This window comes from Perca flavescens, chromosome 4 (assembly GCF_004354835.1).
Source record: "Perca flavescens isolate YP-PL-M2 chromosome 4, PFLA_1.0, whole genome shotgun sequence".
NCBI classification, from domain to species: domain Eukaryota; kingdom Metazoa; phylum Chordata; class Actinopteri; order Perciformes; family Percidae; genus Perca; species Perca flavescens.
In genome coordinates this window covers 39,784,466-39,804,420 of record NC_041334.1, presented here as the reverse complement: position 1 = coordinate 39,804,420, position 19,955 = coordinate 39,784,466, and the positions used below count along the sequence as shown (strand labels likewise).

General features: G+C 42.4%; 1 protein-coding gene across 3 annotated transcripts in view; it reads right to left on the bottom strand.

Moving 5' to 3' along the window:
* Window positions 1-270: 270 nt before the first annotated feature.
* Window positions 271-19,955, bottom strand: part of arhgef3 (Rho guanine nucleotide exchange factor (GEF) 3) — a 57,383-nt gene continuing 37,698 nt past the window's right edge. For all 3 annotated transcript variants that reach the window (XM_028576948.1, XM_028576950.1, XM_028576949.1), the window contains 9 exons: window positions 15,187-15,294; window positions 11,438-11,707; window positions 10,956-11,018; window positions 10,676-10,772; window positions 9,714-9,790; window positions 7,932-8,189; window positions 6,965-7,135; window positions 3,007-3,196; window positions 271-1,738 (listed from right to left, as the gene is read on the bottom strand). In XM_028576948.1, coding sequence (XP_028432749.1) covers window positions 1,104-1,738; window positions 3,007-3,196; window positions 6,965-7,135; window positions 7,932-8,189; window positions 9,714-9,790; window positions 10,676-10,772; window positions 10,956-11,018; window positions 11,438-11,707; window positions 15,187-15,294 — 1,869 coding nt within the window. In that variant the 3' untranslated portion in view covers window positions 271-1,103. The remainder of the gene's footprint in view (window positions 1,739-3,006; window positions 3,197-6,964; window positions 7,136-7,931; window positions 8,190-9,713; window positions 9,791-10,675; window positions 10,773-10,955; window positions 11,019-11,437; window positions 11,708-15,186; window positions 15,295-19,955) is intronic.

Sequence of the window (19,955 nt, the reverse complement as noted above, 5' to 3'; positions counted from 1 at the left end):
CTATACGATTAGTCGATTTAATTAACAGAGCTGTGAGCTTTGAGAGGTGGTTAAGACTAGAAAAGCACAATATAAATGTAGTTAATTAACCATCTGTAAAACTGAGTTTCTCCACAATTAATCCTGCAAAAGCACCACTTTAAATCTTGTGTTTACCAGAAATGTGCTCAGAAGTTTCTTGGAAATGAGTAATTAAGCATGAATAAGCATAAAAAAATGGCTAATAGACTAAAGAAATCTTAGTCGACTAAGTCCAAAACGACAGATTCGTTGACTAATCGACTAAGAGGTGGCAGCCCTAGATACTTTGTTACATTTAAAATGCATTTATCTTGCATAGATATTAACAGTACACAGCTTTAAGCCTTAATATCATTTAAAGGGCTGAGTTCCCATGTACGTTTATGGAGGGGGAAATGAGCTATTGATAGTTTTCACGTGACATCACAGCACTATGGGAACCTCCACCACTGTCCATGAACAAGTCAGCTCAGCTTTTACCACACTGGAGCCTAAAATATCACGTAGTTGTTGCCCAAACCGAAGAGAGAAAAGTCTATACTCTGCTCTCTGATCCTGCCGGTCCTGTATTCTACACAAGATATATTGCTAACGTTATGTAGCTTAACATCGCTAAATTAGTTCACAGCTCCGTTAGGTGTTTATAAAGTGGAAGTAGACAAATTACCAACTAGCTAGCTTTGCTGTCTGCTTATCAACTTTGAACAGATTATAGTATATTTTACCACCGCTTATTTTAGAAAGGCCATGGCAAGAAAACGTGTAGATTATCAACAAAAAAAAAGATCATTTTGGATCAAAATATTTTAAAAACACCTTTTTAATTCGTAAAAATTTTATTTTATGTTGCTTAGTTTGGGCTTTTTACCATTACAAGAGTGTGTCTGTAATGGTAGGAACCAATCAGATGATGGCAGGGGGCAGAGACGCATATCGCAAGCCGGAGGTGGTATCTACGTATTTATATCTATGTATTGGAAGTTTTTTCTGATGTTCTTTTGACATAGTCTGTCAGTGACATCATCATCAAGTCCACCGATTTGATTCGCTGTCAGTCCCTCAGTGTGGTTTTGGTCCTAGCATCAACACCGCAGGTTCAGCTCCTCGCACTGCTGTGAGTCCACCTCTACGGTGTCCATGTGGTCCTCTCCCTCCTCCTCTATCACCTCCTCCTTTTCCTCCTCTTGACAGGGAGAAGTTGAGGAGAAAAGCGAGGCTGGATCATCCATTTCCCAGTCTGCTCTGGCTCCTGGCTCTGCCCCCATCTCCCCACCCACCTGCCCTGTCTCCAGCTCACTGATTGGCTGCCTCGTCTCACCATCCATCCCTGATTCTCCATCTGATTTCAAGCCTATCCCACCATCACTACCCATAACTGTCTCTCCAGTCAAACCCACCCTAACCTCTTCACCCAAACCGAGCTCTTTCTCTCCACTCAGACCTTTCTCTCCTTCCACACCCAGCCCTGTTTCCACTTCATTTTTATCTTCACTGCGCAAACTCAGCCCAGCCTCCCCGAGCAGCCCTATCTGTCCCCCCAGCGCTGCCTCCAGACACTGTCCCGTCTGCGGTGGCTGGTCTCCGGTCAGCGCTGCGGCTTCTTTGGCTTGTCTGATGCAGTTGATCCATTGCTGTTTGTTGAAGGCGTCGCTGGCCTGGAAGCAGTGGCTCTGCAGCTGACCTCCCGTACGGTCCGAAACCCGGAAGAAGTTCTTGGCTGTGAGGAGGAGAGACAGCGAGACAGCAGGAGACATCGGTGGGGGTTATTATGGTCCGACATCTGAGCTAATAGTTTTGAAAATATGTATTTTCAGACTCAAGAAGTGGTGTATGTATGACACACCAATCGGTATGCCGATTAGTGGCGTGTTATCGAGACGTATACTCGCTTTTTAGCATGTTTATCAACACCGTTTGGCCGCCTTTGGCTTACATTACCTTAATTAACTAACGGGAAGTATCTTTAGTGATCATAGCACGATTCTCAACGTATTGTGAATTCCAAAACAACACTAATCAGGCCGCAACTAACGATTATTTTCATCGTCGATTAATCGGTCGATTATTTTCTCACTAAATCGATGCATATATACAGTACAGGCCAAAAGTTTGGACACACCTTCTAATTCAATGCGTTTCCTTTTTATTTTCATGACTATTTATATTGTAGATTATCACTGAAGGCATCAAAACTATGAATGAACACATATGGAATTATGTACTTAACAAAAAAGTGTGAAATAACTGAAAACATGTCTTATATTTTAGATTCTTCAAAGTAGCCACCCTTTGCTTTTTTTGATAACTCTGCAAACCCTTGGTGTTCTCTCAATGAGCTTCATGAGGTAGTCACCTGAAATGGTTTTACCTTCACAGGTGTGCTTTGTCAGGGTTCATTAGTGGAATTATTTCCCTTATTAATAAAAAAGCAAAGGGTGGCTACTTTGAAGAATCTAAAATATAAGACATGTTTTCAGTTATTTCACACTTTCTTGTTAAGTACATAATTCCATATGTGTTGTCATGAAAATAAAAAGGAAACACATTGAATGAGAAGGTGTGTCCAAACTTATGGCCTGTACTGTGTGTGTATATATATATATATATATATATATATATATATATATATGTTTGTAGTATCTGTTTGTAGTAGATTAGGCTTGCTGAATCAGTGACTTCTTTTAATCACAAAAATTCCCTTTTTCATTTGTTCTTTTACCTTATCACCTGTTCATTTCATTTTGTTTATTGAATTGTCATTTCTTCCTGTCCTTTAAAGCGGCACCATCTTCTGTTTTCACTTTTACAATTATCTGCATATGTGTATTGATTTGTATGTGCTTTTGTCACAAGCTCTGAGCTTTCAGATTTAGTTTCCTCTGTCAAAACACTTTGGAACTATTGTTTTTAAAGGTGTTCTACAAATAAAGTTATCAGAATTTAAATTATTATTATTATTATCTGTAATATTTGTGAAGTACTGACTCCGCTCGTTGTTGCTGAAGGCTCCTCTGATGGACCCGCCCACTCTCATCTCCCCGTCTGATAGGTCCTCCAGGTCCAGATGCCGGATGGGGATTGGCTGGCGGCAGAGCTGATAGCTGACTGGCTGGTCGTTCAGCGAGACGGACCTGGTGATGACCAGGACGTCCTGAAACAGGAACACATGGAGCTTCTGGAAATAGAAAGAGAGAATGCAGACGTTCACTTTTCTTCACTTGGTGATTGCTCTATCAGGTGTGTACATTGAAGTGCTTTTTTGTTCCTCTAGAAATGACAGATAAAATATTTGGATCCTGTCATTTTCGTCTGAAAATTGTTAAAATTATCAAAGTAGTAGTAGTAGTTTCTGTGTGGCAAAGACGAAGACTCAAACCGGATCACGCATCGGTGTGTGTGTTTACCTTTAAGACCTGATCACGCATCTGCGTCATTTTGAGCAGTGTCGTCTTTTTCAAGGCACATGGCCAATTATATGTACTGTGATTGGCTGAAATATTCTTGGGGTGAGTGACAGAGATGCATAGGGATTTTGTTATGATTTCTTAGACGCTTTTATCCAAAGTTCGATCCAAATAATACAAGAAACAAAATTAACATAAATTAATATGTAATTGTTATATAAAGAAGAAGTAACCCTCTGTTTTGTTTTGGGTTTTTTTCTATAACTTTGTATCAGTTATGTTCACTTGTCACTTTGGTACCTCAAAAGTATGAAATAATTAAATAAAAACAGATCTGTACTGATTTTTAAAATATTCTTGATATCTTTGTTGTTTATAGATTTTTTTTAAATGCATTTGAATATTATGGCCAAGCAAGTCAGTCAAGTTGAAAGCCAAAGAAGTAAGCTCTCAAATGCTTTTTATTCCATGTTTTTATCTGCTATAGAGCTTGAGAAATTAAGATTTTAGTAGGCTTTGACAAATTTTGACAAATATTTCTGGAAACCCTTAGGTTTTGGGAGGGGGTTACAGAAAAGTACTTAGGCCAAAAAGGCCTTTTTTAGCAGGCGTTTTAGGCCTAAATAGGTTAAAGTAAACAATAAAATAAAGTTACAGTATTTTAAGTTGTTTTTTTGTCAATTTAGGCCTTTATTTGTATAGGACAGCTTAGACTTGAAAATTGAGAGAGAAAAGGGCTGCAATGCAGCAAAGGGCCACAGGTTGGAGTCGAACCTGCGGCCGCTGCATCAAGGAGTGAATGAATTGATGAATGAATTGGGGGAAAAAAATTCGTAAAATGGGCCAAAAAACATTGGAAAAAATGGCAAAAAGTCGGAAAAAAAGCGACAAAAAATACTTTCAATAAAGCACCAAAAAAGTCGGAAAAAATAAGAAAAAAAAGTATCAAAATTGTCTGAAAGTGACAAAAACATCGTAAAAAGTGGCAAAACATCGAGTAAAGGGTCAAAAGCCTTAAAACAAAGTGCCTAAAGCATTGAAAAAAGCACATAAACTGCCGAAAAAGGGGTATAAAATGTCAAAAAATAAAATAAAAGCACCAAAAATTATGTGGGTCAAAGTCTGTTGTGAACCTAAATTGATATGTGGGCCGGATCAAAATCAGCGAGAGTCCTGGTGTCACCGGTGAGCTTTCCTGTCCTGGTTGCACCAGATTGTTGGGGTTTGCAGAAGCGCAGAGAACTCTCTCTTTTCTACTTGAAGGACAACAATATATTTCTGTATCCATATTTTGTCCCACCCCTACTTCAAACCATAGACAGTATGTGACGTGAGCAACCTGTCTGAAAGTGTGAAGTCTTCTGGTAGTAGGGTGACCAGATGAGGATGGGTAAAATTCGGGACGGGGGGGGGGGGGGGCTGATTTTTTTTTTTCTTAATGTTCTATCAGACTATAACTACTTGAGTCAAAAAAAAACAACATATACCATTAAAAAAATCTAGGTTTCATTAAAGTTGTGTGTTTTTTTTGGAAAGTGTGGCTATATACGTGGCTATTTGCTTTTTAGCTACGTGTTGATCTTGATCGAGTCCCGGGACACCAGCCTGAGCCTCCATTTCAAAAATGAATGAATGAAAATTTGCGTTGCAACTTGCAGCCAATGAGCAGCCGATGGGAGCTGGCTGCAGGATGACTCAATCACCATGAACAGTTTTTAATGTTCTATCAGACTAGAACTACTCGAGAGTCAAAAGAAAAAGGAAAAAAAATACTCGAGAGTCTGCTTTTGAGACTTTGCTCTAATTTTCGGGACAATTAGGGCAGGATTCGGGATTCGGGACAACTGCTTGGATTTCGGGACTGTCCTGAATTTTTCGGGATGTCTGGTAGCTGTGCCGAGAGAAATCTCAATCATTCCCAATCTTACAGAGACGGAGAGTGTAGGTATATGTAAGGAGATAACATAGACACAGGCTAATTACTGATCACTAACATGCTAGTTAACATTAGTAATTACTGATCACTAACATGCTAGTTAACATTAGTAATTACTGATCACTAACATGCTAGTTAACATTAGTAATTACTGATCACTAACATGCTAGTTAACATTAGTAATTACTGATCACTAACATGCTAGTTAACATTAGTAATTAAACCTAAACAGCTAATGGAAGTCCAAACTGCCTGTGAGCTTCTCCTGTACTATACGGTAATTCCTCTACTGTGTGACAGTAAGTCTCGTGGTTATGACCCAATCGTTAGCCTATTGTTATAAAAGCGTCTGCTACGGAGCCATAACGTGAGCTACAAGGTAATGGAGCCTTTTATACATTGTCTTGTTTCTTTAGAAATAAACAACGGAGAAATAGAGTCTTTAAACGCTTCAGATGTAAAGTTATTCACTGTCAAAGTGACGTCAGAATGAATGGGAGTCAATGGGATGCTAACGGGAGGTGATACCTTTGTAGCATCAAAATGGCGCCACAGGAGGTTTGAGTTCTGAAGCGAAGCTTACCCCCCTCTTGCTTCAAAATAACTTTTTGGGCATAATGTAAACATTAACGTGGTGCATTATAAAAAAAAAAAAAAGAGGGTTTGCTTCTGGCTTGTACAATTTACAGCACAAGTTCTCTGAGAATCTCTTTTAAATCCCCCAAAAAATTGTTCTTGCAAGTGAAATTTCACTGACCTAACTGATACTGAACAGTAAATGTAATCGAATGGGGACATATAGGGAATCAGAATCAAACTGATTTGGGACATCACTGCCGATACGCAGCGGCACTACTTCTGAGTTCAACAGAAGGACAAGGTCGGCTACAGATGAGAGAGAGTACAAAATGGACAAAAGGGGGTTGGAGGTTGGTATAAACAGTGTTTGGAATAACCGTTAGGTAACAACGTTATTTTTTTCAGTAACGGGGTAATCTAACTAATTACATTTCCCGTCGTTACAACGCCGTTAACGTTACTGGACGTTAAATGCGGTGCGTTACTACGCATTGATTGAATAATAATAATAATAAAATCCGAGCGCACCCCTGGCTCGCAGCTAGTGAGGAGGTGGGTTCATAACGAGGTAAGCGATTATGATTGGCTAAGGCAGAGTCATGGTAGCCAATCAGAGCCAGTGTTTTACACACATGCCAGCACACGCGCCACACAACAGCTAAATGCAGCCCTACTTTTGAGCCTTTGTGATCCGTCTGATTTGTTTCACCTGTTGTGCCACCTGTCCCTCGTTAGTCCTCGTTACCTGGTGTATTTAGTCTCTGTGTTTCCCTCGTCTCTTGTTGGATTGTCTCGTCCTTTTTGCTGTGCGTTCTGGTTTGTTTCTGAGTTCGCTGTCATATTTCTCTGTCGTGGATTTCCTTGTTTTATGGATTACTGCTCCAAGTAAGTTTTGCCTGTCATTAATAAAGCTCTTTAAACGGCATTTGGGTCCCAACCTTGCCTACCTTCGCATCAGCGTGACACTCAATGGACAAAAGGGGTTTTGGAGGTTGGTATAAAACTGTAAAAAGAATCTACTGACGAGTCCTCTGTTGTTCTTCAGTTCTCCGTGGCAGCTGAGGGTCCTGGACCGGTCGATGAGCTCGTCCCTCTGTCCGTCCTCTGTGTACAGCAGGCGGTCCTTGTAGTACTGACACTCAGACTCCCCCGTTCGCCTGTTGATATCCGCCACCACGCGCTGAACCATCAGCATCTGGAGAGCAAACAGACACCATCTAAAACACGTGTGTCAAACTCGAGGCCCGCGGGCCAAATTTCGGCAGTAAAAGAAAGGCTGTTTCTCCAACTTCAGTCAGTTACAAGGCAGGATCAGCTGGGAGACTTCTTCTAAACCAGGGCTGTGTTCGATTGAAGAAATTCTTAATCGACTAACACTCATTCAATTGTATCGACTAATGGATTAGATGATTTAATCGACAGATCTGTAAATCTGAGTTTCTCCACTAAGAGTCGTGCTAAAAGCACCACTTTCATTATTGTGTTTACCAGAGATGTGCTCGTACGTTTCTTGGAAATAAGTCATTCAGCATCAGACATGACTAATGGACTAAAGAGATCTAAGTTGACTAAGACCAGAACCACCGATTAGTCCACTAATCCACTAAGAGGAAGCAGCCCTACTTCTAAATCAGGGCACACATGGAAGTAGTTCTTTGGTAGATTATGGTAAACTTGTGTGTGTTGTAGCAGTGTTTTGCTATTGAGAACAAGGTAGCATGCTAGCGTTAGCCGCTAGCATGCTAACGGTTGTGGTTAGCCAGCTCGTTTCGGCTAGTGACGTAGAAAGCCGTACAGATGTTGACCAGCTCACCAGGAGACTGAAGGCAGGACACATTCAGAAACCGTATCTCACTCACAACACCATGGATGGATTGTTTTTCAAAGTTTGTATGTGTGTGGAAGCACCAGAGACACAAAATAACACCCCAAATCAACAGAAAAAGTGATTTTTTTCATAATATGGTCACTTTAATGCTGGTTATCCTCACCGCGTCGTCCAGGTGCTGCCGGTCTGGGTGGTCGTTGGGCGTGTGCTTCAGGATCTCCCTGACTAGCAGCGGGTATTTCACCAGGCGGCTGCGGGGGATGTCCAGGAAGTTCCACAGGTCCAACTTCCTGCTAAAGGGGGACTGGAGACAGCGCTGCAAGAAGTCCTGGACCCGTCTATCCTGCTTCTTCTGGTCCAACAAGTCCTTGGCCTTCACCTGGTTACTGCAGTACGAGGTGTAGGAGCTGAGACAGGGGAGCTGCATGGACCCAGAAACAGAGACACGTGGTTACTACACAGTACAGGAGACAAGGAAAGTGGTCATTAGTTTCAGAATGTTGTATTTAGGTCATGACAGGGGTTTAGATTTTATATTTTAACATGTATATTAACACATATAGACACTATCTCTGTCTCGGCTGGTGAGGAATCAAAATCAAAAGTTTTATTTTGTCAATGATTGATAACGCAAGGCAAGTTTATTTGTACAGTACAGAACAATTTCATACACAAGGTACCTTAAAGTGCTTTACAGAAATGTAGAAACTAGTGCTGTCAGTTAAACACGTTATTAACGGCGTTAACGTAAACCCATTTCAACGAGATTAACGTTCTTTTTGGCCGAGCAAACTTTGTAGTTTTTTCCACATGCTGTTGCAACAACTAGTAACGTTACAAAAACTACAACACCCCACCGGATCTAGCTAGACCGGAAACGCAACAACAGGCACGCCACACGCAGTGGTTCGGGCTCGCGAGCCGGCCAATGAGTAGCAGGCTAACGGTACGCTTTGAGTGGATGGCTAGCGCCAGACGCTGAAATGGACGCCAATAAGATTCTGAATGGAAAGTTTACTTTTAAAAAGTTGCCAAATGGTTCCTTTGACCAGACACAAAGTGATGTGTGTCTTTTGTGGTTGTGAACTGAGCTATCATCGCAGCACGTCCAGTCTCAAATACCACTTGATGGCCGAGCACACAGCTGATGGCCGAGCGCACAGCTGATGGCCGAGCGCACAGCTGATGGCCGAGCCAACAGCTGATGGCCGAGCGCACAGCTGATGGCCGAGCGCACAGCTGATGGCCGAGCGCACAGCTGATGGCCGAGCGCACGGCTGATGACAGAGCGCACGGCTGATGGCCGAGCGCACGGCTGATGGCCGAGCCCACAGCTGATGGCCGAGCGCACAGCTGATGGCCGAGCCCACAGCTGATGGCCGAGCGCACAGCTGATGGCCGAGCACACAGCTGATGACCGAGCGCACAGCTGATGGCCGATCACACAGCTGATGACCGAGTGCACAGCTGATGGCCGAGCTCACAGCTGATGGCCGAGCACACAGCTGATGGCCAAGCAAACACATTATTGCGATTAATCGCGATTAAATATTTTTTATTTGTTTTATTTATTTATTTATTTACTTATTCGGGAAGTACACATTAATGAACAATCTAACATTTCTGTACAGACTGTAAATGATCCAGGTTGTAGCATAAATGCTAATTTCCACCTGTAGTCCCGAGGCAGGAAAACAACAACATACAAGATAATGCAAAACAGAAAAATATTACAATATACAATATCAAACAAGAAACACAATCGAACGCATTCAGACATTAGAGAGATTAGAGATTACATTACATCAATAAAATTAGTCAAAATGATGACATAACTGGGAACTTTTAAGAAATTGTTTAAAGTGCTTTTTAAATGTGCAGTAAGTTGGACATTCTCTTAATCGTTTGACAGCACTAGTTTATATTAAGAGAAACACTCACTCACCCAGTCAGTCAGGATGTGTCCCACATGTTCTGTGGACCCGTCAGGTTTTCTGGCGTCTTTGAGGCGACTTAGCAGGTCTGAGGAGAGACGGTTTAAAAAAATATGAAACAATTTAAAGAAGTCAGGACCCAGAGCATCATGGGAAGATCGAAGAGGATACAGTGGCAACACAACAGTTTTTAGTGGCATGCAGAAATACTGAGACAGCTGCACAAGTGAATGTCCAAACTAAAGCCTTATGAAGAATAAATCTGACATTTGATCTCAACTGATGCTACTTGACAGTTTTTAAGATGTGGTATCACGGACACATTTCAGTCAGTTATGCAGCTGGTAGTCTGGATCAACGGAAGTACATTTTCAGAATAATTGCCTGACATCCGGCGATGATATCAGTGTGATGTCATTCTCAAAATCCCTCTGCTACACGCTGAAAATGGCACATTTTAAAAGCACATGTGGATCGTGCAATAAGGCAGGCCTGCTTGGTTCTTTCGGTGAATGATTGTAAAGACTTAAAAAGAATATGTTTACGGAATTTCCTCTCTAACTGGGAGGTTTGGGGACTGATTGGTGGGATTTGCTGTAGACAAACTACACACGGTGATACACTGGGTAAGAGCCAATGAGGTTTAACCATGTATCAGTTAATTTAAATAGCTCAGGTTACTGGATTGTGTGAACACTTAACTACATGTACTATTTTATGTGGCGTTTTGCAGAGCCATGCTCGCTGCGTCCAGACCTTAGAGCCGCTCAAGACGACTGTGATTGGTTTAAAGAAATGCAAAACAACCCAGAGCAGTTTTTGAATGACAAGACATTAAAGGGTAGTTTCAGTGTTTTTCAACCTGGACCCTATTTTCCTCTGCATTGTGTGTAATTCACTAATAAACAAAAATCTTTGACATTGGTTTGAGTACTGAGCGAGAAGGCTTAAGGTAGGAGATGCTCCCGCCTACCTTCATGCAGGGGTATCAGCGAGTCCAGGGTGCCAAAGATCTGGTTCAGTTCCTGCTCTGTCATGATTGACAGCTTCAGCATCGGGTCATGGTAAGCCTGTAGCATGCACACACACACACACACACACACACACACACACACACACACACACACACACACACACACACACACACACACACACACACACACACACACAGGTAAGCATGCTGGTACTGGTACCTTAGAATAAATACAGAAGGAAAGTCAGTTCTTCGAGGAAAAATAAAGGTTTTTGTTTACCTTTTTAGCCAACTTGAGATCCTCCACCAAGTCTTGTTCACCCTGAGCCAACTCAAATATAGACTGCAGGGAGAGAGAGAGGGAGAGAGAGAGAGAGGGGGGGGAGAGAGAGAGAGAGAGAGGGGGGAGAGAGAGACGGGGAGAGATAGAGAGAGGGAGAGAGAAAGGGAGAGGAGGGGAGAAGGGGAGAGAGAGAGAGGGGGAGGTAGAGAGGGAGAGAGAGGGGGGAAAGAGAGAGGGAGAGAGGAAGGGAGAGAGAGAGAAAGAGGGAGAGAGAGAGAGCAAGAGAGACAGAGAGGAAGAAAGAGAGAGAGAGTTTGAGAAAAAAAGGGTTTTGAAAAATGTGTTTGAAAGAATATAGATTTTGCTATTTTGTAATGTAAAATAAAATATAGTTTTTGTCAAAAATCGGTTGTGGTAAAGACGTATGTTACATATTTAAATATAAAGAATCCTCCAGCATCAGTGCGTCTGTCTCTCACCTCTTGTCGTTTAATCTCTTTCGGGCTCAGAGGTTGTGTCGCTCCCAGCCTGACGTCGAACGTCTCGCTCCAGAGCTTGCTGTCGCGGCGCTTGGCGGGCGGCGCCGCGGCAGTGGAAACCCGCGTGGTGGTCATGGAGGAAGTCGGGTTGGACACGGACGCCGAGACAACGCGCATCTTCATCGTTGAGGAGGAGGAGGAGGAGGAGGAGGAGGGAGGAGGAGCTGCTGCTCTCTCCGTCTGACTCTCATTACGAAAACTGATGGAGCGCTGCAGAGGCAGACAGATGGGTAAATAATCAAATAATAGTCTACGTTTTCAATTAGTTATAAAATACAGAACTGTCAGTAGAACATGTGTTTCAGATAGTTTACTGGTTGGTTGTCAAAACAAACAAAGTCTTATTTTCAGCATCTGTTGAACAGAGTATAGTGTTGTAAAGTGGGAGGAGCTAGTTTAGGCTAGCCTGGTCCTACGAGACTCTGGTACACTAGCCTGGTCCTACGAGACTCTGGTACATTAGCCTGGTCCTACGAGACTCTGGTACACTAACCTGGTCCTACGAGACTCTGGTACACTAGCCTGGTCCTACGAGACTCTGGTACACTAGCCTGGTCCTACTAGACTCTGGTACACTAGCCTGGTCTTACCAGACTCTGGTACACTAGCCTGGTCCTATCAGACTCTGGTACACTAGCCTGGTCCTACGAGACTCTGGTCCACTAGCATGGTCCTACCAGACTCTGGTCCACTAGCCTGGTCCTACCAGACTCTGGTCCACTAGCCCGGTCCTACCAGACTCTGGTCCATTAGCCTGGTCCTACCAGACTCTGGTACACCTGGTCCTACCAGACTCTGGTACATTAGCCTGGTCCTACCAGACTCTGGTACACTAGCCTGGTCCTACCAGACTCTGGTACATTAGCCTGGTCCTACCAGACTCTGGTACACTAGCCTGGTCCTACCAGACTCTGGTACACTAGCCTGGTCCTACCAGACTCTGATACACTACCCTGGTCCTACTAGACTCTGGTACACTAGCCTGGTCCTACCAGACTCTGGTACACTAGCCTGGTCCTACGAGACTCTGGTACACTAGCCTGGTCCTACTAGACTCTGGTACACTAGCCTGGTCCTACCAGACTCTGGTACACTAGCCTGGTCCTATCAGACTCTGGTACACTAGCCTGGTCCTACGAGACTCTGGTCCACTAGCATGGTCCTACCAGACTCTGGTCCACTAGCCTGGTCCTACCAGACTCTGGTCCACTAGCCCGGTCCTACCAGACTCTGGTACACTAGCCTGGTCCTACCAGACTCTGGTACATTAGCCTGGTCCTACCAGACTCTGGTACACTAGCCTGGTCCTATCAGACTCTGGTACACTAGCCTGGTCCTACGAGACTCTGGTCCACTAGCCTGGTCCTACCAGACTCTGGTCCACTAGCCTGGTCCTACCAGACTCTGGTCCACTAGCCTGGTCCTACGAGACTCTGGTACACTAGCCTGGTCCTACCAGACTCTGGTACACCATTGAGCGGAAGTATGTAGGAGGGCAGAGCCAGGCTATGTTTAGGCGCCCCTGGTTCCAGAAGTAAAAGCCCTTTTTCCCCATAGATAATGTTACGTCACAGGTGGAGTTCTTCTACAGCGTGGATTGGCATGAAACTCTCCTGGTTGGACCATCTGAGGATGAATAACTATGTCAGAAAATATCAGATTCTTTGTTTAAAATACAAGGCGACATGCATAAAAAGGTCAGGGGAGAGGTTAACTACGACTCCCCATGTACACCGCTAACGGCAAGTGGAAGCTAAAGACTAGGGTCCAGATGTACTGACTTATACACTGACTGAGGTAAAAGCATGGTGAGGTATGTACTAACAGGCAGCACTGAGGTAAAAGCACGGTGAGGTGAAAGCATGGTGAGGTATTTACTAACAGGCCACACTGAGGTAAAAGCATGGTGAGGTATGTACTAACAGGCCACACTGAGGTAAAAGCATGGTGAGGTATGTACTAACAGGCCACACTGAGGTAAAAGCATGGTGAGGTATGTACTAACAGGCAGCACTGAGGTAAAAGCATGGTGAGGTATGTACTAACAGGCCACACTGAGGTAAAAGCATGGTGAGGTATATACTAACAGGCCACACTGAGGTAAAAGCATGGTGAGGTATGTACTAACAGGCCACACTGAGGTAAAAGCATGGTGAGGTATGTACTAACAGGCAGCACTGAGGTAAAAGCATGGTGAGGTATATACTAACAGGCCACACTGAGGTAAAAGCATGGTGAGGTATGTACTAACAGGCCACACTGAGGTAAAAGCATGGTGATGTATGTACTAACAGGCAGCACTGAGGTAAAAGCATGGTGAGGTATGTACTAACAGGCAGCACTGAGGTAAAAGCATGGTGAGGTATGTACTAACAGGCCACACTGAGGTAAAAGCATGGTGAGGTATGTACTAACAGGTCACACTGAGGTAAAAGCATGGTGAGGTATGTACTAACAGACAGCACTGAGGTAAAAACATGGTGAGGTATGTACTAACAGACAGCACTGAGGTAAAAACATGGTGAAGTATGTACTAACAGACAGCACTGAGGTAAAAACATGGTGAGGTATGTACTAACAGACAGCACTGAGGTAAAAACATGGTGAGGTATGTACTAACAGACAGCACTGAGGTATAAGAGCAGACTGCCTGTTGCGGGAACTGAAAATGGCAAATTGCGCTTTTCTGTGTCATGCATATATGCATTCACAGGAGGGTCAAGGGGAAAGTGGGAGTTTCTATGAAGGTAAATATGGTGCAAAACGTGAGAGCTTGTAGAATACAATGTCAGAACTTGCATACAGAAAACTGGGTACATTAATGGTATGGGTCAATTTTACTATACATCGGTATTGAAGTATTAAGAGCCGTCTGCTATGCCAAATTGACGAAAGACTCAGACTTAGAAAACTTTAATGTCCCCCGAGAGGCAGTTTGTTGTACAGTACAGGCATATTGACACATAATCCACAACACAAACATAGAAACAGACATCCACAGCGCTACCTGGTTCAATGTTTGTGTTGTGGATTATGTTTCAATATGCCTGTACTGTAGGGCTGTGCTCGATTGAAAAAATTCTTAGTCGACTAACAACTGTACCGACTAATCGATTAGTTGATTTAATCGACAGATCTGTAAATCTGAGTTTCTCCGCAACGAGTCATGCAAAAGGATGCATATATTGAATAAGATGATGCTTCCTTTGCATATTTAAACACATTTCAGAAAACGTGTAATACAACAAATAACTGCCTTAATGAAAGTAATCAAAGTAGGTTTCACGGTGATATCTGTTAGGTCAAATGTCAACTCTTAATTCTTGTGTTTACCAGAGATGTGCTCGTACGTTTTCTTGGAAATAAGTCATTCAGCATGAAAAAAAGCATAAAATGTGACTAATGGACTAAAGAGATCTAAGTTGACTAAGACCAAAACCACCGATTAGTCGACTAATCGACTAAGAGGGAGCAGCCCTACTGTACTGTACAACAAACTGCCTCTCGGGGGACATTAAAGACACAAAGTGAAAATCATTATAACTGGAGGTCATAAAATGAACCTATGCAATTATAGTATTACGGGACGTCTCTTGTTTCTATGTCGTATGAAGACCACTTGTGGAACCAGCAGCCCCTACCACTTTGCAACCTTATTGAGTGGTGGAGACATCTGAGTGGAGGTTCACCTGCAGAGTCTGGCCAATCCTCTTCAGCGGTGCGGTCTTAACGGGCTGCAGCAGTCCGGCCAGAGAGGTCACCCTGGACACCAGTTTACTGCGCTTGGTGCTGGGCTCCTGGAGGAGAGAACAGAGTCAAACTATGTTCACATTATCACACAAAAACAAGAGTCCTGTGCTCCTTGTGGGGCTTCACACAACCCAATATGTGAAGCCCAGAGGTATTAATATCAGGGAAGCCTAGTGCAAGTGGGGGTTCTTTTTCTTTTTGCAATTTTTCCTTCATTTTGTTATTAAAGGTTTATGTAGATAGGGACGGATACAAAAAAAAATAGATAAGCTTCAACAGTCATCTGATGTATGTATCGTAGTGTTTTTAGCCGAAGCTAATTCTCGACACTTGTCCCTAGTGTAGAGCTTTTGGTTAAAAATAAAAAGACAGATTTACATTGTTATTAAAAATACAATAAAGATGAAATAAAAAGAAATGAAATGCAAAAGGAAAGAAAGTATACAATGAGAGCACAGTGTAAAAACTAAATATGAGAGCAAGATTGTTTCCGAATTAGCCACAATTTGGTATTTGTTTTTAAAAGTGGCTAAAGTTGGGATACATTTCAAGTGGTCTGGCAGAGAGTTCCATAATTTTGCCTCTTTTACTGAAAATGCAGTTTGGGCAAATTATGTTCTACGGAAAGGGATTGTTTTGATTACAATGTGCGTAATGACTTTACGTTGCCTATTTATGTCTATTTATTTCTATTTCTCACCCTTACCAAAAGGAAGTTTTTCCTTGCCACTGTTGCACCAAATGCGTGGGACATTGTTGGGTCTCTCTAAATTATAATAGAGTGTGGTCTAGACCTACTCCATCTGTAAAGTGTCTTGAGATAACTTTTGTTATGATTTGATGCTATAAATAAAATTGAAAATGTATTTCGGCTTTCTTTAACAACTGTTTGGTGGCACTAGGGTAAGACCATCTGGTAGGTATTTCAGTCTGGACCAAAGTAGTGGACCGACAGACATTGCCATGCGTAGATGCATTCATTCTGCTAGTATGGCTGAAAATAATGCTTTTCTGAGGTGTGCATACCTACTCGAAAATCCTTCCGGAAGATATACAATCTCTGCTTGACTTGGTTTTATAGCTGTCAATCACAGTTCTCAGGTATTCAGTTTACAAAGATATTAAGCTGCAACAAGAGAAGGTTTTCTGTCAATAGACTTAGTCTGAGGTTTTTAAACATTGTGTGTGTGCAGTATGTTCTAGTAGTTTACTGTAAAGTTTACTCTGTATTGTTGCTGCTGTAATATGCTGCAGGTCAAACAATAGTTTGACTCAAAGTCCTTCCCTCTCTGGCCTCAGACCTCCATATTTTTAGGTTCTGTCTCTGTGTGTGAAAATGCCACCAGGATGCTTGTCCCCGATACAAATAAATCAATATGCGCTTGTGTGTGTGTGTGCGCGCGTGTGTGTCTGTGTGTGCATATGTGTGTTTGTGTGTGTGTGTGTTTGTGTGTGTGTGCGCGCATGTGTGCGTGAACAGTCAGCTGACCTAATGGAACAAAGGAACCATCAAACTCAGTTTCCATCAACACAGCCAGGAATCAGTTGACCAAAAATAAATCGACCTCAGATGGGTTTTTTTCATCCTCGATCGCCTCCAAGTCACAGATAAGATTTTCAACGTCAGTTTCAAGTTCAAGTCCCAAATCTGACAACAGATTTTCCACAGTTTTCAATAATTTTACCATCATTATTTAAGTTTTTATTCTTGTGTCTTGAAATCAACAGTTACCGGTAAGAAGAATGAAGAAAAATGGAAACACCAGTTTAACTTTAATGGACAAAATTATAAATGCAACACTAACCATAACACCAGATACTGACCCCTCCTGGACCCCCCAATACAGTAAAACTGCACATTTAAGAGTGGCCTTTCACTGTGGCCTGCCGAAGGAACACCTGTGCAATAATCATGCATGGATTATGTGTGAGGTGGCTGGATTATCTCGGCAAAGGAGAAGTGCTCACTAACACAGACAGATTTGTGAACAAAATTTGAGAAAAATAAGCCTTTTGTGTACATAGAAAACAGTCTTAGATCTTTGAGTTCAGCTCATGAAATATGAGGGCAAAAACAAAAGTGTTGCGTTAATTTTGTTCAGTATATGTTATTTAAATCGGTTTCTTTTCCGTCAATTGCCAGATGATACGGTTGTATTTATTAAAGGCTTAACTGTCAGTGAGGATAGTAAATATCTAGTTTATTTGCTTTACACTTGATAAGTTTCCATTGGACATGTTGTAATGAGTTTCTGCGTGTGATGGGGCTTCAGCTGATTCAATCTGACAAAGATCAATAGATTGCAGTTGGTCAACAACAGACTGGTTATCTAATTACAGCAGCTTCACAGCAGACGGACTCTCCTGAAACAGACTACGGTACATGTATAGTCTCATGTGTTACCTTTAAAATTCATGTTTAATTGTCTTTGCTGGCATCCAAAGTGATAATTATCATCTGTGATATAAAAACTGTTTCCTCACAGTAGCATATCCTACAGTCAACGTTATTATATATATATATATATATATATATATATATATTCGTTCTATTAGAGCTGTCAAACGATTCAAATATTTAATTTACTCCCAGGAGTAGTTAGACAAAGTAGGCTTCCCATATGTCAATATTTGCTGATTAATTAAAAAAAATGTAAACAGCCATGAGGACCAACTTTGTCAAGTGTCGGGGCAATCGGAATAATTGTTGCCAAGATAACGCAACTTCCTGGGCAGCACGGTGGCTCAGTGGTTAGCACTTCTGCCTCACAGCAAGAAGGTTCTGGGTTCTAACCCAGGTCGTCCCGGGCCTTTCTGTGTGGAGTTTGCATGTTCTCCCCGTGCTTGCGTGGGTTTCCTCTGGGTGCTCCGGTTTCTTCAACTAGGACTACAATTGAAAATTAGCCAACTATCAAAATTCTCTGGATAACTTTTCGTCATGAGGGTCAACAGATACTACCTGCAAAGATTCAAGAAGATTGAAATCACGGCCTAGGACGAGTTCGAAAGAATGTAAAACACCTAAAAAATTCATAATTAAAAATGGCCGCCTTCCGGTTGGGCGGAGCTAATGAAGGTAAATGGGAAATATGTCCGCAATGATTAGAGCAATATGAGTATTAAATCTGGTGAAGATCGGAGCAACTATGTCCAAGTTGAGGCCTTCCACGCCTTAGGGGGCGCTATGGAGCCTGCTTACAGGTATGGCCCAAATCGCTGTAGAGTCTCACAAAGCTCCCAGGTGTTTATGTTGGCGCCAAGTTTTGTGAGTTTTCGTATATAATGAAGCCGTCATAAATGTGCCCAAGGGCTAAAACCAATTAGGGGGCGCTATAGAGCAACCGTACCAGTCCTAAGCCAAAAATTGAATTCAGATGAAAGAGTTTAATATTCTGCACATGGCTGCAAAAGTTTGAGAGTTTTGAGTTTCAAGTGTTCGTGAAATAAAGATTTATTTCACGAAAACCAAGATTTTGGAAATATTAGAATTTTGTAATTTTTTCTAAAAATAGCGCCATAGACTTCAAGAGGAGATCTATGTTCCCTCAAAAGTTGGTATATTAACTTATTACTTTTGTCTAATTTAAGGCGCACGTTAGGGGGCGCTATGGAGCCCCCTGGCAACGCCCAAGCCCAATCACTACAGAACTTACCAGTTGTGACAGTTGTGCAAATTTTTGTGAGTTTTCGTGCATACTAACCCCCTCAAAAATGCAACAAAGGACTCGGAAAAATAATAATAATCTGACGAAAAACAATAGGTTCCTTCGCACTTTCGTGCTCGGGCCCTAATACACTAAATAAAAAATCCACATGAATGTACTAAGGGATGTATGTTTATATATGGGAAAGTAACTACATTTACATACTGCGAATCGTTTTTTGAATCGAGAATCGATTTTGAATCAAATCGAGACCTTGTCTTAATAGTGCAGCCCTAACACAGATGCCATGTTTGGCAATACGTCAGTATTTACTACTGTTGCCAGGCAGCATACTTATCTTTACTTCCACTCTCTACTACTTCATAACCTCCAATACATGACCCTCTCTTCCTTGGCCCACGCTACTCCCTTCCACCAAGTTTCACGACAATCGGGCCAGCATACAAACTGATCGAGCTAAGACATAACCTCCTAGTGGCCGGGTTCGCTCAGTGGTTAGAGCAGGCGCACATATACATAGATGGTTTATGCCTTGACGCAGAGGTCCAGGGTTTGAGCCCGACCTGTGACGATTTCCTGCATGTCTTCCTCCCTCTCTCTCCTTCTCCTTTCTCACCTAGCTGTCCTGTCCATTAAAGGTTCCATGGCATGAAAATGTCCCTTTATGAGATTTTTGTAACATTAATATTCGTTCCCCCAGCCTGCCTATGGTCCCCCAGTGGCTAGAAATGGTTATAGGTGTAAGCCGAGCCCTGGGTATCCTGCTCTGCCTTTGAGAAAATAAAAGCTCAGATGGACCAATCAGGAATCTTCTCCTTATGAACCCAGAGAATTTAGCCCACCCATGAGAGAGAGAGAGAGACATCATGGCTTGCAAACAAGCGAAGGCCTATATAAAAGAGACTTCAGATACAGTATTAGGGGACCACTAAGGTCTATATAAAAGAGACTTCAGATACAGTATTAGGGGACCACTAAGGTCTATATAAAAGAGACTTCAGATACAGTATTAGGAGACCACTAAGGCCTATATAAAAGAGACT